The sequence below is a fragment of the Dama dama genome, chromosome 33 (genome assembly GCF_033118175.1).
Source record: "Dama dama isolate Ldn47 chromosome 33, ASM3311817v1, whole genome shotgun sequence".
Classification (NCBI taxonomy): domain Eukaryota; kingdom Metazoa; phylum Chordata; class Mammalia; order Artiodactyla; family Cervidae; genus Dama; species Dama dama.
Genome location: NC_083713.1, coordinates 40,226,407 through 40,248,957, shown reverse-complemented (window position 1 = coordinate 40,248,957; position 22,551 = coordinate 40,226,407). Strand labels below are relative to the sequence as shown.

The 22,551-nt window shown below is 38.2% G+C and overlaps 1 protein-coding gene across 11 annotated transcripts in view; it reads left to right on the top strand.

The window, feature by feature from the left end:
* The window catches only part of PKP4 (plakophilin 4), a 248,260-nt gene that overhangs the window by 52,311 nt on the left and 173,398 nt on the right, over nt 1–22,551 (top strand). For 9 of the 11 annotated variants that reach the window (XM_061135252.1, XM_061135253.1, XM_061135256.1 and 6 more), the window contains one exon: nt 13,356–13,492. In XM_061135252.1, the coding sequence (XP_060991235.1) occupies nt 13,361–13,492 (132 nt within the window). In that variant the 5' untranslated portion in view covers nt 13,356–13,360. Of the gene's footprint in view, nt 1–5,663; nt 5,708–13,355; nt 13,493–22,551 lie in introns of those variants that run through there. The other 2 variants (XM_061135255.1, XM_061135254.1) reach the window with 1 other exon arrangement.

The following is a 22,551-nucleotide window of genomic DNA, read 5'->3' as shown; positions in this document are numbered from 1 at the left end:
GCAGCTCGGTAAGTATGTAGCTGTTTGTTTTTAATCATGTTCTTGAGTGACTAATGGACAGCAGTTACTCCTGTTAACTAACCTTTTTATTTGTTTTGGTTAACCCTGTCTTACATTTCTGAATTGGGGTGAACCAGTCCTCAGCTAGATTTTTTGGGGGGAGAAACAGCTAGTGGCAGAGGCCAGGCCTCCCTCAAACCATCCTGAGTTTTGAGGTCACCACAGTGCTGAGCCTGTCCTCAGTTCTGCACTTCTAGGAATCAGACCTAATCTGTAAACCAGAGCACTCATTTATTAATGTCTGAATTCTTAATTGCCAGAGTGTTCATGGTTGTTGAGTAGGCTTCTCCCTTCAGGTACCCGGGTAACTGCTGCAGTGATGAACCTAGAATCCTGTCAAAGATGAGCAGAGTTTCAAGAGAGGTCTCGTTTCAGGACCATCTCTTCCTTTAAAGAGCTTACAGAGAAGAGCTTTCTAGTAGCCTCATAGATTTGACTTCCCCAGACAGGGCCAAAATCTAGGATTTCCTTTCCCGTTCTTCACACCCACAATGTTCCCTCCTTCGATTCTGATGTTAATTACATGTGATGGAGCATAAATCACATCTGTGTTTTATAGTCTTTTCCTGATTATAGATTTTATAAAGTTCTTGAGGGGAATGCATTTACTGGTTCTTAGTTTATTTCCCGGGAGAAGGCGATGGCACCCCACTCCAGTACTCTTGCCTGGAAAATCCCATGGACAAAGAAGTCTGGTGGGCTGCAGTCCATGGGGTCGCTAAGAGTCAGACATGACTGAGCGACTTCACTTTCACTTTTCACTCTCATGCATTTGAGAAGGAAATGGCAACCCACTCCAGTGTTCTTGCCTGGAGAATCCCAGGGACGGGGGAGCCTGATGGGCTGCCATCTATGGGGTTGCCCAGAGTTGGACACGACTGAAGCGACTTAGCAGCAGCAGCAGCAGTTTATTTCCCAGGACTTCCCAGGTGGTGCTAGTAGTAAAAAATCCGCCTGCCAGTGCAGGATATGCAAGAGACTTGCATTTGATCCACAGGTTGGGGAGATCCCCTGGAGAAGGGAATGGCAACCCACTCCAGTATTCTTGCCTGGAAAATCCCATGGACAGAGGAGCCTGGCGGGCCAGTCCGTGGGGTCGCAAAGACTCAGACATAACTGAGCAGCTAAACAGCAACAACAGCAGTTCCTTCATCTTTCATAGCCAGAGTTTTCTCTCTCCTTTTCTTCTCCTCCCCACCCCAGTTTTAATCTGTTGGCATTCTCTGAACGCAGTACATTGTGACGTTTTACGTCTCTGTCTTTGTAGTAACTCTCATCTTCCCGGATGTCTCTCTGTTGTGGCATATTTTATGATCTTGACTGTTGCATTTATCACACTATTTTTATTCCTTTCTCTCCTGTTAGAATGTGAGCTCCTTCAGCATCTTGATGATTCTGAAGCCTAACGCTGCTTGGCACATAAATATCTCTTTGATAGAAGTGAAGATACATTGTCATTCTTCCTCTCATTCTTCATCTCATTGTTTCCTTCTTTCACGCAGCAAACTCTATTGAACACCTACTATGTTTCAGGCATTTTATTGATGCTGAGAATACCATGGTGATTTAGATGAAAAGAGTCCCTGGTCTCACTGAACCTAGAGTGTATGATTGGGAGATGCAGAACAGTGAATAGGAAATTCAGTCTAGTTCACTGCATGCTCCATCTGTGATCAACAAAATGCTAGAAGCTTTGTAATTTTTTTCTTGTGCTTTCTTCAGAAAGCTGTTTGGAGATGTTAAGTGTGGAAATTTGTGTCTCTTCTGGAGAATATAGTATTAAGTGCACAAAATCTAAACTAATTAAAGAAAGTGAAATCTCTCAGTCGAGTCCGACTCTTTGCGACCCCATGGACTGTAGCCTACCAGGGTCCTCTGTCCATGGGATTTTCCAGGCAAGAATACTGGAGTGGGTTGCCATTTCCTTCTCCAGGGGATCTTCCCAACCCAGGGATTGAACCTGGGTCTCCCACATTGCGTGCAGCCACTTTACCATCTGAGCCACCAGGGAAGCCCTGATTAATTAAAGGAGGCTAAAACACAAGTATCATTTCTCTGACTTCAACTTGCTGAAGACAAAGACAAAAAGGATTGTTATTACAGTTGTTAATCTACCATACTTCCAGTTTTGATGCCTTTTTAGATGTAGGATTTTCCAGAGCTACTTGAAAAACTGTAATCATTACATACATTGTTACTTAAACCAGTATTATTAAAAGTGACTTCAAGCCATGTATAAGATCAGTGTTTTTGATACTACTCCAAATCAAAACTGTCAGCTTTCCTTCTTTACTTTTACTTGTGCTTTTAGGAAAGCATCTTCTAGATTAATATCTATATTGAACTGGACTTGTTTTAGGCAAATTGTTGTATGTCTCGGATGGGGAGTTGATCTTCCCAACCACGGTACCAGTGTGTACCATATACCACGTCTGTTTCCACATAAATGTTCATGAGACAAGCATGAAAAATATAATTAAAATTCACACCTGGCCTGGAGCAGGTTGAGTTCTTTTTCTGGAAAACCATTTTGTTCCTTCATTCAGAAATGACGTTTTCCAAGAAATTGTTACCCAACTTAACAGCCAAGACACAACTCCATGCTTAATTTTGTTGGCAGGAGCCTTTATTGAAGAGAACTTTAATATTTCTGTACTACTTTCTTTAAAGTACTTAATGTTTTTCTTTTAATACACTGACATTATTGGAAAAGCTGAGAGAGCCAAATTTTAATTGTGAAGGATGGAGCAGTACCTCTTTCTAGCTTTATTTGCTCATTAATAGTAATTATTATCTTGTGGGATTTCCCAAAGCTTGTTCCTCAGAATGTTAATAGGTTGGCCCTCAAAACAGTTGCAGGTCAGATAAGTGTGAGATACTGAGATAGTTGAGATTAAACAGGTTCATCTGTTTAAATGCTCTATGCCACTGCTTCTGAATCTTGAACATGTGTACAAAACACTGGTGATGTTATTCACATGAAGACTGATTCAGTAGGTCTGGGGTGAGGCCTGGAATTGTGTGTTTCTTCTAAGCTCTAAAGGGCTGCCAGTATAGCTAGCCCACAGGTCTCACTGTAAATAACAACGTTTCTAGCAGTCTTCAAGAGGAAGCATTTCCCACCCACACTTATACTTCCCAACTTTGGAAACATTGTTTCTGATGTACTTGAAGTAGTCCATGGAGCGTATTTTGAGAATTTTTAAATTTTAAATAGAATCTTTCAAGTTACAAGTAAATTTATAATTTAAAAAGAAGTCTGATATAACACTTCTGAGACATCTAATACAGAACTTATAGGTTATTATCAGCTAGAAAGCCTGATGTAAATCGGAAGACATTGAGAAATCGTTTCATGAGTCTATTGTTAAAAAATCACTGTCATGAACTAAAAAGACAAACACTGCATAAAATAACCAGTTGTTAGTAGACTGTATACTCCTTTTCAAAATAGATCTTATAAATGATATTAAATGCTCAAGTCCTTAATTAAACAGTTTTACTTTGTTTTTATTGCCTCTGGTTATTCACTTATAAATTACCATATTTCTGAATCCCCATATGTGCTGTGCTAGTGGTTTTATTAGTCTTTAATCTTTAACATTAGCATTTGACATGAAAAACTAATGATAAAAACAAATTTTTATTTAAACAGCTTTAGATTTGATATAGCTTGCCATACCCTTAATTGCATATATTATAAAACAAGAGTCTAGGGAAGATTTTGAGAAATCTATTAAACCTGAAACAAATTTTTACATATAAAAGATTAATAAAATGAATGCATTATAGCTAGGCTTCTCTCTGCCTCTGTCCTGCTGCTGCACCTAGTATTCAGTTCAGTTCAGTCGCTCAGTCGTGTCCAACTCTTTGCGACCCCATTTGACTGCTGCAGCACACAGGCCTCCTTATTCATCACCAACTCCTGGAGTCTACCCAAACACATGTCCATCGAGTCAGTGATGCCATCCAACCATCTCATCCTCTGTCATCCCCTTCTCCTCCTGCCCGCAATCTTTCGCAGCATCAGGGTCTTTTAAAATGAATCAGCTCTTCACATCATGTGACCAAAGTATTGGAGTTTCAGCTTCAACATCAGTCCTTCCAATGAACATTCAGGACTGATCTCCTTTAGGATGGACTGGTTGGGATATCTCCTTGCAGTCCAAGGGACTCTCAAGTCTTCTCCAACACCACAGTTCAAAGGCATAATTCTTTGGTGCTCAGCTTCCTTTATAGTCCAACTCTCACATCCATACATGACTACTGGAAAAACCATAGCCTTGACCTTTGTTGGCAAAGTAATGTCTCTGCTTTTTAATATGCTGTCTAGGTTGGTCATAGCTTTCCTTCCAGGGAGTAAGTGTCTTTTAATTTCATGGCTTCAGTCACCATCTGCAGTGATTTTGGAGCCCCAAAAATAAAGTCAGCCACTGTTGCCACTGTTTCCCCATCTGTTTGCCATGAAGTGATGGGACCAGATGCCATGATCTTAGTTTTCTGTTGAGCTTTAAGCCAACTTTTTCACTCTCCTCTTCACTTGTCACTTTTTCACTGCACTTTCACTGTACCTAGTGTAGTGTCCTCATTTATACATGCTATTGAAGCCCTTCTTTGAACTTCCTGTATATGAGCTCTTAGTACCCCATTTATCTTGAGATGTGTTTTATTGTGGATGTTTATTTACCTTGTCTTTCCATTTAGGCTGTAAATTAGATAAGAGGTCTTACCCATCTTTATATTTTCAGTTACACCTAGTTATAGTATCTTATTTAGTAAGTTGAAGAGCAATAATGTATTAAATAAACTATATCTTTAGAAGATAATTCAGCATGTAAAATTTAATTTTTTAATCTTATAATACTTTAACACTGATAAGTTAAAATTTCCCCCTGTATCCTCATTTCTTATCTTGGTGGTTATATCAGTTAGTATCACTCACCATGTAAAAAGCCATCTGAAATCTCAATGGCTCAAACAACAGATTTTAAGTTTCTCATAATTCTAGATTGTTAAGGAGGTTCTGCTGGTCTTACCTGCGTTGACTCAGGTGGCTGCAGTCAGTTGCTGACTTGGCCAGGCTGACTTGGCCAGGGTAGAACTTTCTAACATGGCCTGTCTTACATATTCCAGGATCTTGGCTGGATTGCGAGGCCTGTGTCTTCACAGCATCTTTTTTTCTTTTTTTTTTTTTTTTCATCTTTTAATCCCGAGCTCTTTTTACAGCATAGTGATTTCAAAGTTTCCGAAGAAGCTGTATAGCCTTTTTAAGATTTTTCTCGGATGTTGTACATATGCAGTCACTTCGGCCACATTCTGAGTCACAAGAGGCCATCTTCACATTCAAGGGGTGGGCAGTAAGCTCTGCCTCTTCCTCCGAGGAGCAGCAGAGGCTCAGTTCCCTGGAGTCCTGTGAGTGCCCTTCATCTCACTAGGTTAAATAAGAATGTTAGTACAGTTTACTTTCTTGAGCTCCTCACACCTCTCCTGTTGGTAGCATGTGGAGTTTCTTTAAACTCAACCTTCAATTTCCTGAGTTATTTGCTTAGTACTATTTCTTGTGTACTAACCCTTCTTTGATCATATTTGTTATTTGGTTGCAGAACTTCCTTTGAAGAGTATTGAAGCCACATTTTCTTGGGTCCTGGTATGTCCTAAAATGCCTTTATTTTTCTTCATATTTGGATAATGATTTTTGATTAGTACTTAAAAATTATTACTGTAATCATCAGGCTTATGTTAAACTGATTCTCATTCCTTTGTATGCAATTTATTTTTCCTGCATAGTTACATCTACAGTCTTTATCCTTGGAACCTAGAAATTTCAATGATTTGGGTTTAGATGTAATCTGTTTCATTCATTTTATTTACTTATTGGCCCATTTTAAATATTAGTTTTCAGCTCAGAAATTTCCATTTCTTACTTGTTTTAGTAGTCTCGTTTTTTCCTTTCTTCTTTGTACTCATGGTAAATAAACATAACTCCTGGATCTAGTCTCAAGTCTCCAAACTACTCTTACCTTTTTTTTCTTTCTCTCTTCAGGCAGGGAGTGGGGTGCGGTGCTCAGATCGAATCCTTTACATCACTCTTATGAAATATTCTTTTTACAGAAATTAATTCTGCTATTCATGGCATTGATAGAGATTTTTGTTTTTATCCTATAACATTTTCAAGGTCTTTGGCTATGTTTCTCTTTCACACACACGGTTTTCAGTTTAAATGTTAAAGATGTTAGTATACCCCTTCGCTCTTTATGTTTAGGGACTTCTCTCCCTTCTGGGCTTCAGAGCTGACTGAGACCTTGCTGTGTCCGGTTCTCTCCATCTTTGCCTGTGACTGCCGCTTGAGCATGTGCAGGGCAGGGGCCAACCAACCACCTAGTGGCATTGTCTCCCTCTTGATCATCTGATCATGGCGCAGGTCTAAGAATTCCAAGATCCTCTGACTGAGCTCCCTCACCTACTGCTCCAGCCACTCAGCAGGCTTGTGTGTATATGGTTTGGTTGCTTCTGGTTATTTTGCCATAGGTCTGCAACCATTATATTTCTAATATTTTGGCACAGTGATGGCATTTTTTCAGTTTTTAGACTGGCTAATTTTCTTATCCTAAAAAAGAGAAAATGCCTTTTCTGATATTTCATGGTGTTGTGAGTTGGAAAATAGCAGAAATGTATGCTCATCTCCCCTGTCAATCCAGTCATCCCCCCTCAGAGTTACATTCTTATCTTGTTGATTATCCTCATCCTATCTTTTTTGTAGCCTCTAACGTGTCAGTCAGCTATGTGCTTTAAAGGATCCCAAATCCTAAAACAAACAACAAGAAAAAAAACTGAATCTATAGTATTTTCCAAAACAGTTTTACAGGATTTACCTGTCATGACAGGAACTGTGTCAGTACTCCACCTGACTCTGGGGAGCATCATTTACACAGCACACAATGTAAGTGGCCATCTCAAGGTGTGAGTCATGCTATTAATACTTCAGTTTACTAATGCAAAAGACTGGTTACTTGTTCCAAATAGGAAAAAGAGTACATCAAGGCTGTATATTGTCACCCTGCTTATTTAACTTATATGCATTAACTTATATGCAGAGTACATCATGAGAAACACTGGGCTGGAGGAAACACAAGCTGGAATCAAGATTGCCCGGAGAAATATCAATAACCTCAGATATGCAGATGGCACCACCCTTATTGCAGAAAGTGAAGAAGAACTAAAGAGCCTCTTGATGAAAGTGAAAGAGGAGAGTGAGAAAGTTGGCTTAAAGCTCAACATTCAGAAAACTAAGATCATGGCATCTGGTCCCATCACTTCATGGCAGATAGATGGGGAAACATTGGCTGACTTTATTTTTGGGGCTCCAAAATCACTGCAGATGGTGATTGCAGCCATGAAATCAAAAGATGCTTACTCATTGGAAGGAAAGTTATGACAACCTAGACAGTATATTAAAAAGCAGAGAGATTACTTTGCCAACAAAGGTCCGTCCAGCCAAGGCTATGGTTTTTCCAGCGGTCATGTATGGATGTGAGAGTTGGACTATAAAGAAAACTGAGCACCAAAGAATTGGTGCTTTTGAACTGTGGTGTTGGAGAAGACTCTTGAGAGTCCCTTGCTGCAAGGAGATCCAACCAGTCCATCTTAAAGGAGATCATCCTGGGTGTTCATTGGAAGGACTGATGTTGAAGCTGAAACTCCAATCCTTTGGCCATCTGATGCAAAGAGCTGACTCATTTGAAAAGACCCTGATGATGGAAAAGATAGCGGGCAGGAGGAAAATGGGATGACAGAGGATGAGATGGTTGGATGGCATTATCGACTCGATGGACAGGGGTTTGAGTGGACTCCAGGAGCTGGTGATGGACAGAGAGGCCTGGCATACTGTGGTTCATGGGGTTGCAAAGAGTCGGACACGGACATGACTGAGTGACTGAACTGAACTGAATGCAAAAGAAAGAAGAAAAAATACAGAATCCAATGTATTTCACTGGATAAGACAAAATAAAGTGTATTATTATACTTTGACAAAAATTATCAGTAAGGAGAGTAGAAATGGGTAAATAGAGGAAAATCCAGTATCTGATTGAACTTGTCTCATTGAGTTAGTGGAGATGATTTTGTGGGTTAGGGTGATCTGTAGTAAAAGGGGTTGTAGTTGAGTCTTAAGTTATTGCTGTATATTACATCCACAACATGCAAAGAAAGCCTTTTATAATCACATTAGAATGTACTTGGCCTGAAACCTGAACAGAAAATTTCTTGTTAATTTGTGAGTTCACTATGAGAAACACACACGATGTTATACCAACAGTTTTATGTAAAAACTTGTCTTCGATGAAGGTAGTAGTGAAAACACATAACAGTTCATAGCTTTCCAAAAAGTATTTCACAAGGCTCAAAAGAATGCTATCCAATAGAATGATAAAAAGTAATGAAATAAAATGAAGTAATAAAAAAGTAATGAGAGGCTGGAATAAAATGAGAATGCAGTTGTAAGAGTTGATCACAAACTCTTCTGAACTTTTTGTGCAGCTAGACAGAAACAGTCATTAAGACTTGCAGTCACCATCATTCTCTCAGGAAAAACACAGTGTCCTGGCCTTCAGGTACTTTTTTACAGAGAGGTGTGATATGGTAGACAACACTCTGAAAACCCCTGAGGAGCATTCACGTCATTTCAGAACATAGATGTTCTCATATCTTAGTCTCCGCCTCAAGATTCAGAGAACTTTGTCTCCTATTTCTGACACACACACAGTGCAGGATTCTTTCTGTACCTTCCCTGCTTCTGAACTGTGGTTAAAGACCTCCAGCGATGGGGAATGTACCACCTCTGGAGTTTTAGTTCTTGAAATTTTAGACATCTGGCTTTTTACTCCAAAAGGAAAGACCATCCTGAGCTTGCCCTCATAGCGCCAACCTTTAATTTTATAATATAAATATAATAAAACATAACTGTTAGCCAAATTTGATTCAGAGTATAAAGACAGTAGTAGTTTAGGTTAATACAAGTTTGCTACAAAACCATTAGTTTTTGGTCTATCTCTTGGGACCAATAATTCTGACCTCGCTTGTGCTTGGCAGTCCTGAAGAGATTCATAGACCTTTGCTTTTCTGCATGGTCCTTTTCTTGTTCAGGTCAGATTTTTCTCTTCCTGTTCAATCAAGTGTTCTTCCTGTGTTCTCAGCTAAGCTTCAAGCTCATCATTAATTTTGTACTTGTGCCTGGAAATAATGGCGAAATCCTTTCACCATCCTACTCATCCTCTCAAATGAATACACTTGTGTCCATTCCTGTTAATGTGCCACCCATCACTGGAAGTGAACATGGACCTGAAGAAGAGGTGTACATTCCCTTGTCCCTTTCTTTCTATCTCTTTAAATGCTGATATTGATACAACATAGCATCACCTTGGCTTTGTGGAAGCCTCTTTTCATTCTTGATTCACTCATTGTGCTCGTGAACCTAAAGTGCCTTCTAAATCTTTCCCCTGTGTGCTGCTGAGCTAACCTAAATACAAGATCCTATGTTTAGGCTTGGTGTTTTTATTTTTTTTACATCTCATTAGAAGCAATTCATTATTGCAGTGTATCAGCAATTTTTATATTTGAATTTCATCACCTGGTAAATTCAGTATTCTTACTCATTGAATAATTTGAGCATGCCCTGTATATTATTATTACATTATGGTTAAAGTTTTTGGTTAGGGCTGGGCCAGGATCAGAGCTCTCTAGCATTATATTAGAAACCTCTGTAGTTTGATATATTTTGTTCAACTATTTACAGAATGTCAGAGGCAGCAGTTGCCCTTGTGCCAGCCCTATTTCTATGCTGATTATAATACCATTCGGGACTTCTAACATCATCATGCCTCAATGAGTCTAGACACACTGCACTTCCATGGTTACAGTGCCAAAGAGAAATTAGATGAGCTTAACATGACTTTTCTTTGGCGTGCCCCTTTTTGGTTCTCACAGTCATCTCTTGGATAAAATCCTTGTAAGAATCTCACCCAACATCTATGTCTAGCTCTCTAGTTTGTAACATGAAGAAAATCTACTTTCTTCTTTCCAAAAACAGCAATGGCATTTTCCTGTTTCCAGTTTTCTGGCACCTTTTCATTCTCTGTGATTTTCAAAAGAGCCAAAGTGGTCCAGCAACTTATTTGTAAGTGTACTCAGGTCCCTAAAATGTAATTTCCCAGATCAGACCAGTTGAGATAATTGAGGGACGCACAAAGCTTAATTTCTCAAGTCTCTTTGCCATATAAGTAGCCATTGCTTTTTTGCTTTGCTAATGGGGAGAAGTAATAATATTCTGTAACTTTAGACTTAGCTTGATTCCTTCCAACTCCTAAAATTGTTATGAGAGCTAGGTAAATGAACAGATTACTTTACTAGGTATATAACTTGTCAGTATTATGGCATCCCTTCTTTGCCCCATCTTGGTGATGGGCTGCAGGGACTGTTCAGAGATGAGGCGTAGTAAAGTGTCTCACCCTCAGGTATGCCTGGGTACCCTGGTCATCATCTATCCCATGAGTGTTAGTGGTTGCCTGCAGTGTCTCCTAGTCTTTGAGGAATCTGAGAGTAGAAATCATGCCTACCTATGCAAATGTCCTCCCTTGCCAAATAATAGTTTCTTTTTCATCACCTCTTCCTGTTGATTTCAGTGTTCTTACTCCATCACATGCTTCTTGCCTCTGTCTTGATCTGATTTGTATTTTGCTGCCTCAGCTAGATGATGAACCCCTAATGGTCAGTGACCATTCTTTATGCCTGTACCCCCGTATCACCCTGCATGTTGTTACGTGGGCAGAGTGGTATTCAGAAGATGTTCATCTGATACCATAGATCGGGACAGTCATCAGAAAATAAATATCATGAAATTAAGTATGGTACACTCACAATGATGTAATGCAATTACAACAGTATTTTTCAGTATCTTTCTTTAAATAGCCAGGATCCTCCTATTTTTAGTCAAGAGTAATTACTTCCCCAGTGACGTTTCTTTCTTTCCCAAACTCTCTTTGTTCGCTGAAATTTTGCTTCTCTTTTTCTTATACATTGGTTATTTCAGGGTATTATACTCCTGACATTTAAAATTTTTGTTTCTTGGCATTATTTGTTTCACTGTTGCATAGTAACATTTTTGTTCTTTGCAACCATCTGCTTATTTTAAGGTGTGTAGTTTTTTGATGGCATAGAATATTTTCATATCTTTACTAGCCTTAAGTGCAAGTCTAGGATTGTTATGTGTGGCATTTTTTTTCATAGACCTTAAATCTTATCTATAATGAGCACTGGCTAAATACAGAAATGCATTATTTTATCCAGTTAATGATATTTTCCCCTGGAGAAGGGAATGGCAACCCACTCCAGTATTTTTGCCTGGAGAATCTCATGGACTGAAGAGCCTGGTGGGCTACAGTCCATGGGGTCACAAAGAATTGGAAACGACTGAGCAGCTAACAACAACAATGATATTTTGAGTGCACTATTTTATATATATCTATTAACATACATACTAAAAAATAAAGATTGTCATAAAAATCATCCCATGGTGTTGTGGGAAGAATTAGTAAGCTCTTTTTGTAAGTGTGGAAGTGGTGGCTCATGTTAAAGGCACTTAGGTTTTGATCCTGGGCCCACATACTTCAAGCCTGGAGGTCCTCCTCCCACTTGAACTGGAGGTCCTCCGTTTTGCAGTTGAGGCTGTGCTTAGCCTGGGGCCCCACAGAAACTGACAATAAAGAATTTACCTCTAGAGCAGCCATGAGAACTCCTCATGGAGAGCCCCATTAAGGCAAAATACACTTGCTCATCAGACCCATTTTCCATTTCTGCCTATTAATATGGCAACAATAAAGCAACATTGGCAGCACCCTGGAACCTAGCCCCAGCTTCACCAATGTGCAAGTCAGGAGAGTGAGGAAGGAGGTAGAGGCTCAGGTGATATGTTCATCTTCCCTTGTCTTACAGATTATGAGTTTGGAAATAAACATCAAGCTGATATTGACATTTGAGGGAAGGGGGAACTTCTCCCCCCTACCCCCACCTCAGGTCATCCTACAGAAATGAACATTGTTGAAATTGAAAAGAAATCAAAACGTGAGACTAGAATCATTTTTAGGAGAAGACTATGAAGAATGTCAAAATAGCATTTGTGGTCTCAAATACAAGTACACAGAGTAATGTATTAATCAAATAAGATCTCAGGAGCACCATAGTACTTGTGGTCAGATTTGCCTAGTGACTGTTATGCAACATGGAAGAGACAGTCAGTCCTTCATTCATGTATTCATTTATTTGGCGAAGATTAATTGGATATTATATATGCCAGGCTCTAAGCTGGTCTCATGGTATGAAAAACTCTATTCTGGAGGTAACAAGAGAGACTGACAGGTAAACAAGTTATTAGAATATTTACAACATTTTTTGTGGGTATCTTTTCCCAATCTTTCTCAAATTTATATAAAAATCCATATCAAATCAGTAAGTTTCCCAGCAAACACACCACTCTCAGTATGTTATATAGGAGAGGCACCTATTCACTTGACAAGAACCCATTTTTCTGTCACACTCTATGGTCCTGAAAAATAATTTCTCTTTCAACACTATCACCATAGTCATTGTCATCTTTGCATAAACAGATTCCTCTAAGGAAACCAAGCTAGCTCTAATACTCCACCAGCAGTCTTGATTTTTTTTTAATACCGCAGAATTTTGCCTGTTTTTTCAAGCCTTTTAATACCGCAGAATTTTGCCTATTTTTTCAAGCCTTTCTTCTAATGCATAAGCCTCTTCTGCAGTCGTAAAGCATTTACAGTTGTAGATATCTTCTTACTCGTGTACTTCTTTGAAAATTGACCCTTATAGCAGTCTAGAGTGTTTACTATTTTTTTCATGATAAGGCAATCATATTTACTTAATGATGAACTGTTTAGGAAATTCAGGAATTTTATAGCATCTAACAGCTATATTGTCCTTAGTGTATTTTTGAGTCCTCTTCCCTAACACTTTGCATGTCATTTTTAGACTATGATGTTGTTTAAATATTTTCTCAGTGTTTTTTATTGTCATTATTATTCTATTGCTATTTTTTAGTGTTTGGTAATGCTCGTTCTCCTTTGACCCTGGGTGTTGCCTTTTAGACATCATATAGCCGTAAGGCATTGTGATCTTGGCGTGTAGAAGTCTATAGTGGCTCCTGGGAGCCCTGTGTGAGGAGCCCCTGCCTCTTCTGCGCAGAAGCAGATGGAAGTGTTAACCCTTTGCCTGCTTGGTTGCAGGAGGAATGCCAGCTCCTGAACAGGCCTCACTGGTGGAGGAGGGGCAACCACAGACCCGCCAGGAAGCTGCCTCCGCTGGCCCCGGCATGGAGCCCGAGACCACGGCCACCACCATTCTAGCTTCCGTGAAGGAGCAGGTACATCCTCTGATTTTAGACTTGGCAATTCATTATTTCTTCAATGCCTTTAAAAATTAATCTTTGGATGTGTTTTCAATTTGTCTAACGTCCTTGACACCTTCACGTTTTCTGATTATAAGGTGTTTACATCCCTGAGTACATTGGGATGACTGGCAGGTAGAGCCGCTCCAGGTGCCAGTCAGAATCGGAACATGCAGGATACTTGTGCGTCTGCAAGTAAGGACAATATCAGTGGTGATCGGTGTCTCTGTCTCGCTCACCTTGCAGAGTGTGTGCATGCACGCCCAGCTTTGTAAGCGTGTTTCACATCGCTGACTTTTCTGTCAGGACTCCGGCAACTTGAGGCCTGTGACAGCCTTAGATCTGTTGACCGTTTTAACATAGGTGTTACATAGGGTCGTCTCCGTGCTTTTTTGGATTAAAGGTTCTATTCGTTGTGTTTGTCTTAATCAGAGTATACTCATCTTGTGAGCTACTGTTCTAAAACTTGTCACACTGTGCCAGTTTGCTTAAATGTCATGTTTATGTTGATTTTTTTAAAGGCACTTAATACTGTTACCCTTCAGATCCAGGTAGCCTTCTAAATTAGATTTTGATCTGGTGGGCTTAGAGAAATTTTAACTGCTTAAGATTTAGAAGCTTAATAAGGTGAATGTGAGTGTAAACCTCCAGGGAGACTTTTCTTTTTTGCCCTCCTCCCTCGAAAAACACACAAGCAACCAAAAAGTATATGCCTTCTGTGAGAGTTATTTTGTTGGAGATAATCTAATAGTGAACTTGTCTTTTTAAATCTTATGATTTAAATTGCTAGTCTTTTTTTCCTCAAGAGATACAAGCTTAGATGTTATGTAGGCTGGAATTCTTTGCCCATGACTAATGATGACAAAGAGTGAAAGGATGTTTAAAACTTCCTTATTTTATTTTTTGCTGTAACTTAAAGATGGGTGTGTATATAAGAGATTGCTCTAAAACTAGGAGATGTGTCTTGCCATTAGAGCTGTATTTTCAAGAAAAAATTATTTTACAACTTATCCTAGTAGCAAGATGTCAAAATATTTTTCATTCATCACAGAAATTTGAAGTTTTTAAACATTTCACAAACTAAGAATTTGGGAAGACACTAGAAAATTAGTACTATTTTCATTTTCTCCCAAACTATAGATTATCTAAGATTCTATCACCTTTAGGGAGGGAAAAAGGACTCCTTCTTCTTAGTTGTTGAGATCTGACCCAAGGAGCTGTAAAATGAGAAGGCTCTGATTTATTTGTGACTCTTAGTGTATACTGCATTTTGGTAAAATATGACAGTAAATTTATCAAAGTGCCCAGAACTAACTTAAAACCAGAAACTGTGCTCAGTAAGCATAGCAATAGGAATCTTTGTGTCTGTACCTTTAAACTAGATAACCCTGCATGTAGAAGAAATTGGAAACCTATCAGAATTTTTGCCCTATAATTCCTTGATGGCCTCAAATGACTTCAAAATTTTATCTTTTGGCAATGAATGGTGTTTTGAATGGATGTCTTGTGGGAGAAAGCAAAAAGAGTTCTGGTTTCTTGGGGCAAAAAATATACAGATATTTGTTATTTATTAGAATTATCATATGTCTCCCACTTTAGTTAGTGGGAAGATACACTTCTTCTATTCTTGTTCTTAAGTTGAGTCCATTAATTTACATTCACTGTTTTCATTCTTAATTTCTTTTAAGATTGTCAGTGCTCATTACTCAATGCGTCGGTCATTCAACCCAGGACACCATATCTATCTCTTGTTCCAAGATACTTGCCTGATTTTAAATAACTAACTCTAGTTCCTATAGGATTTGTGTGCTACAAAGCAAGATACTCTAATTTCTCTATAATTAGAGTAAAAATTTCTTAGACTTTCCTGAAATGTGTCACTTGCCTTTATCTGCCAAATGAGACAGAGCACAGAAAAGTTACCTAAGAATAAGAAAGGTAATTACTATTTACCTTATATATTTGATTCTAAAATACTAGTCAGAATGTCACATTTGTAGTTGTGTTAGACTCAAATGAAATAGTTAATTTTAGATTATGTCCTTGGTCATGTATTGTATCAAAGAGCAGTATTACTGGATAGGATGTACAATTATAGGGAAAGAAAAGGTGCCTCATTTTCTTAGGCTTGGAGTGATGGGATCAGGTCCGCTCATCTCAGAGAACAGACCTTGTTTGATGGTGGATGTGTCTCAGAACGGATGTTTCATTGGGATGCAGAGATTCTTCCAGTGTGAGGGGGAAACGGCTGGGTTCCCATCATGGCTCCATTACTTACTGTGTCATCTTGGCAAGATTGTAACCTCTCTCTGCCTCAGTTTCTCATTTGTAGAATGAAGATAATAATAGTTATTAAAAACATTAAATTAACCTGTGTAAAATTTTGATACTGCCTTACACTTAGTAAATGCTCATAGTAAAGGCTAATATTACTATTATCATCATCATCTCTACATAAGAAGAAAATACCCTCCCTAAGAGAAGCTGGTGATTCTACTTTTAAATATGTGTCTGTTGGGACTGATAAACTTCTTCCAGGCCACTGATCTGAAGACAAAAAAGCTTTTTTGAATACTGAGCCATGTTTATGCTGTGACAATATATACTTCGACATGGCATTAAACTTCCAAAACTTCACCATGTTGATCTCACCAATTAAAACAGCTTTATGTATTTATTATAAGAAGTAGAATAGTGAAAATAAATTTTCTTAACATGCTGACATAGTACAAACCCGAACATCATGTCAAAGCACTTGGTTAAAGAATTGGAAAATAATATCTTTTAACATGCACCTGAATTTGAGAGGAAGAATCTGAGTTCTTGTAAATTATATCCAAGCCACTACAATATCTCATGTGAATTCCCCCTGGACGATTCATGATAAGTAGTAGGGAAGAAAATGACAGGCAACCAGTAGCCATCTTGTTAACAAATCATTAGTCTGTTAATACCTGAAATTGGATTTAGGGAGTCATAGGAACACTGAAATCTTCCTCTACTGGGCCTCTCTTTCCTTCAGATCCTCCCATGCCAGAAGCTGCTCCTTATTCTTGACAAAATACAGAGATTCATATTCTCTCTCTTTTATGAAGCTGTGACCTTTCATGTTGATGTTAGTCCCATAGATGCATGCATGTGCCTTTATAGAAGTCCTTGCTCTTTTGCAGATAGAAAGAAGGAACTCACTTCTGTTCAAGTGCTCCCTCTTTCATGAAACCAACCAAGTTCACCCCAGCCTGAAGTCAACTCTCTGCTGATCTTTCATAGCACTATACCACTGCTCTGACTCATCACGTGCTCCTTTGGATGATATAATTAAAAGCTACCTGAGGATGAAAATGAAAGTTACTTAGTCATGTCCGACTCTTTGCAACCCTATGGACTATACAGTCCATGGAATTCTCCAGGCCAGAATACTAGAGTGGGTAGCCTTTCCCTTCCCCAGGGGATCTTACCAACCCAGGGATCAAACCCAGGTCTCCCGCATTGCAGGCGGATTCTTTACCAGCTGAGCCTCCAGAGAAGCCCAAGATACTGGAGTGGGTAGCCTCTGCCTTCTCCAGTGGATCTTCCCGACCCAGTTATCAAACCAGGGTCTCCTGCATTGCAGGCGGATTCTTTACCAACTGAGCTACTAGGGAATCCCCTACCGAAGGATAGAGGCAGTTTTTATATGTTGCTTCACACCATGTTATAGGCCACTCCTTGCCTGGACCCTTGAATATACTAGAGCTGCGTGAATGATTGTTGAAAGAGGAAGTAAATAAATAATGCTATCAGATCACTTTGTCACCAACTGGCTATTTTGTGAGGATAATGGAATCTGTGGCCACATTCATAGAAACACTACTAAGCAAGGGAATCTCAAGACAGCACCTAGAAAACTAGGATGTACTCAGCTGTACATTCTTACCTTTAAGACAATTTGGGTTGCACTATATCCATATTGATCTAGAAATTAAATCTGATCTCTGTGTGGAACAAACTTAAATTTTATTTCACATGGATGGTCAAATAATGGCATAAGTCTTTTAAAAATATGAAAGAAATTTATATTTCATCTTCCATCTGTCCAACTTAGCTGAAAAGGAAGTGTAGGGAATTAAAGGGTGTGATTTATCTTGGTGATGTCATAAAATATCCACCATCATCATGTAAACCAAGTAATCACAAAAGAAATGTCTTCCAGTTAAGGATCATCCTTCAAGAGAAAGAAACAGTCAGCCCATGGGATTAGCAAAGTAATGTTTTCCTTGGACTCCAGCCTGAAATTACAGGAAGTTTCAGTTGAACTTAAGCCACCAGTTGGCTGTTGGGTTTATACACTCAGGATCATCATTTGGCAGTTTCTACTGTTCAGTTCAACTCCTGCTGAGAACACAGGCTTCCCAAGATGAACATAGGTGTTGGAAACAAATTATTTTGTTTCCTGATAGTTTTCAGGCTTACCCAAGAATGATCTAGTGCCTAGCTTACATGTGGTCAGGTAAAGAAATATGGCCAATGCAGTGCCCTCAGAGAGCCTTGCCAATTCCTGTGAAAATCATAGGCTAAACTGATTGATTCACCCTTGAAATGGACAGCATGCCTTTGGATGGAAAAGAATTGGAATCTGGTAAGACATTGACTCATTCAGAAATTCACTGCCATCCCTGCTACTTAGAAGTGTCAGCATGCTAATGTCACAGGCTCAGGGAAGCAGTGAGCCAGGAGTAGGCTCTTATTATCAATGGGGGAGTATATTGAACTTTTATAATTGGTAGAATCTCATCCTGGATTGTAGAAATACTCTTTAAAAAATCATATGGCCAATCCTGAATAGCGTTAAATATTTCTCATAGCTCTGTTTAAGGTGCAAGTTGATTTACATTCTGTAAAATCACACACGTAATATTTATTACACTCTTTCATCTTCTGTCATTAAGTTTCTTGAATAATTGAGATCTCTATTTGAACTTGGCCTGACTCCCTAGGTGCTCTAACTTCCATTGTTCTCCCACAAACCACACCCTCTTATTTTGGGTTTATGATTTAAGACGTTAGGAATCCAGGTTTAAGATTGAGTTCAATCCAAATAGCATGAAATGGTAAGCAAAGAATAGATTTGGTAAAACGTGCTAGTATTATGTGTACTTCTCTTACTCTGGTGAAGTTCTAAGTGAGCTATTGGGTATACTTCTTTTGTTATCTTTGATGAGTGAAAATTGGTATGTTCTTCATTTGTGAGGCTTTCAACGAGAATAATACCACCTTTAAAGATTATATTTTCTAACTTTGTGAAAATCACAATTCTGCCTTCATGTGTTCATATTAACTTAAGTGATATTTAAATATCAAAGAGTGAAATGAGAGTCATTATAGAGATCCTTAATTTTCAAAGATAAAAAAGGAAATTTAGATCCCAACTGTGTTCTATTGATATTACTTCATTTTTACATGGATGTGTTAGCTTCAGTAATTACACACCCTTTCCTGTATGGCAGAATGCCCAGAACTGAACAAATTCCAGTATAATTATTTACTTTATTTCTCTGAAACTGAAACAACTCAACTGCTCTACACCTGCTTTTGCAACTTCCTTTAATTTGGCCCCTACATTTATTTACAAAGAAATAGTTCTCCCTGACACACCTCAGCCCCATGCAGAAGACTGAATTCTTACTTCAGCTGTAAACAAGCATAGTTTGTAGCCTAGCTAAGAGCATTGTACTGTAAGTACAACACCGAAAACTTCCCGCTTTCCCTTTTAGTAACTTAGTAGTTTTTTCTCTTGGTGACTGAATTATCTTGGCAATTGTAATTATGTAATATAGGAACATCTTCTGTGCCTGAACTGCATCATCAAACACAAGGTAAGATTGGATCTTTTCTTAGTAACTTCTGTGGGATCATCAAATTTTACAGCTTTTTCTCTTTAATATTATGGAATTAAAGTTCAAATTGGGGTCAAGTGGTAGATGTGTTGTGACTCTCTTTGGCCTGGATTCAAGAATTCTGAATGCTGATACTTGGTTATCTCTTAGGAGATCAGTACTCTTAAATTGCATATGACACAGTGAAATTTTAACATTTCTCTTCCATGTGTTAATGATGTAGGGTACCCCCAGTTCGAGTATCTCTGTGGTTAAATAATACAAAAGAATATACTTAACAGGTTTATTTATTCATGTATTTGAGTGTACCAAAAAAAAAAAAAGCTGTCCTTAGATTGCCAAGTTAGCTAACAACAACAGGTAAATGTTTACATCTGCCCATGTTTTCCAGTAGTCTGATAAATGATCAGCTGGATCTGTGAGCACAGTTCCCAAGTCTTTCGTGTCTGAGGCATACATTTTGAATAACTGATTTTTTGTTCTATTTGATTCCCTTGGAGACATCTTTTTAGATGTATTGACACAATAGGTGGTTGTTTTGTTTTACTTTGTTTTGTTTGACGAGCTCTTAACTTCCAGGAGTTTGAACAGCTTCTGTCTGGCTCTTTTTCCATAGCTGAATTACACTTGCTGATATGGAATACATAGTAGAAGACCCCCCCAATATTTATTGGGTAAATGAACTAAGAGTGTAAAAATGTTCACTATCCCACTGTAGTTGATTTACACTTGCTTTTAACTAGGTTAAAAAAAAAATTTATATATATATATATATATATATATATATAGAGAGAGAGAGAGAGAGAGAGAGAGAGAGAGAGAGAGCCTACTGTGAGCAAAGACTGTCCAGGGAAGAGATGGGAGGGATGGTCAGGAGACCAATAAAGGTGATCTGTTTCATACAATTTCTGCCCTCAGAGGAATACAGAGTTACAAACCATATTGTATATGTTTATTTGTGGTAATTGGCACATAATGAATATTCATTCATTGGAACCACGAAATCCAGGAATATATGTACATATGTTCCCTTTTGTTAATCAGGCTATAGATATATATTATATTATGCCAATTTTATATAAATTTGTTAACTTAGGCATTATTATTATTAACTATTAGGCAAAATTATTAGTTTAATTTTTACCATTGAATTAGCTGTACCTTTGGTTTACATTTGAAAGTGATAGAATATTTTTCCTTTATTAAAACAGTCAAAGTGAACCTTGCCTTTGCATACTTAAAATGATAATTTCCTTTTCAGTTGAATAACTCAGTTCACAATTCCTGTTCAGAGTTAAATTATGAATATATGGAATAATTTTTCCCCTGTACATGCAAACTTTATTAAATGTGAAATGAGTGACTGCTGAATTGGTGAGATTGAATGGGTGACAGGATCATTCAGCATTAAATTCTTTGCGCCGCTTGATTATTTTCTTTACAGAATCACTTCTGGAAAGAAAATTATTTCAGAAACATACTTTTTCCCACAGGTATAACCTTGAAGTTATTCCACAGCTATCGCAGAACAGTCTGTCTTCATGTGTGTGTTCTTCATATCTAAATTGTAGTTTTTGTCACTTTTGCAGAAAGGGGTCCATACTACGTTACTGTGTCTGTTTTTATTTTATTTTATGATCACTTTCCAAAGTGATCAGATCTGCTTGTACCTCAGCAAAGTAATTTAGGCTTTGAGTATTTTGTTCTAGGCACTCCTAAGAAAAATCATTTAAAACGTAAAGTTGATTTCAAGTAATGCAAAGACAAATCTGTGTCTTAGCTTATAGAATCTTAATAGTTTTTATGCACTGAAACCTTCATAATATAGAGATTTATAATAATAGAAAAATCCTGCAAACAAATTGAAAGAACACATTATTGAAACATGAAGATAAATCATGTTATAAAATTAAATTCTATATAAATCATATTTCAGATATGAAAATGGCTATCATAAATTGGAAGAATTTTTTAAATTTATTTTTTAATTGAGAGATAGTTGCTTTACAGAATTTTGTTGTTTTCTGTCCAACATCAGCATGAGTCAGTCATAGGTATGCATATGTACCCTCCCTCTGAATCTCCCTCCCATCTCCCTGCCCACCCCACTGCTCTAGGTTGATACAGAGCCCCTCTTTGAGTTCCCTGAGCCATACAGCAAATTCCCATTGGCCACCTATTTTACACATGGTAATGTAAGCTTCCATGTTACTCTCTCCATACATCTCAGCCTCTTCTTCCCCCACCACCTACCCCCCTGCCTAAACCTGAGTCCATAAGTCTATTCTTTATGTCCGTTTCTCCATTGCCCTGAAAATAAATTCTTTGGTACCATCTTTCTGGATTCTGTATATATGCGTTAGTATACAATATTTATCTTTCTCTTTCTTACTTCATTCTGTATAATAGGCTCTAGGTTCATCTACCTCATTCGCACTGACTCAAATGTGTTCCTTTTTATGGCTGAGTAATAGTCCATTGTAGATATGTACCACACTTTGTTTATCCATTCATCTGTTGATTGACATTTAGGTTGCTTCCATGTTCTAGCTGCAGTGAATAGTGCTGCAGTGAACATTGGGGTACATGTGTCTTTTTCAATTTTGGTTTCCTCAGGGTATATACCTAGGAGTGGGATTGCTGGGTCACATGGTGTTTTTATTCCTAGTTTTTTAATGAATCTCCCTACCGTCTTCCATGGTGGCTGTGTCAATTTACATTCCCACCAACAGTACAAGAGGGTTCCCTTTTCTTCACACCCTCTCCAGCATTTATTGTTTGTAGACTTTTTGATGATGGCCATTCTGACAGGTGTGAGGTGATATCTCATTGTAGTTTTGATATGAATTTCTCTAATAATGAGCAATGTTGGGCATCTCTTCATGTGTTCATTAGTCATCTGTATGTCTTCTTTGGAGAAAGGTCTGTTTAGGTCTTTTTCCTGCTTTTTAATGGGGCTGTTTGTTTTTCTAGTATTGACTTGTATGTGCTGCTTGTATATTTTGGAAATTAATCCTTTGTCAATTGTTTAATTTGTTATTATTGTCTCCCCATTCTGAGGGTTGTCTTTTCACCTTGTTTATAGTTTCCTTTGCTGTGCAGAAGCTCTGCAAGTTTAATTGGATCCCACTTGTTTATTTTTGTTGGTTTTTTTTTCTA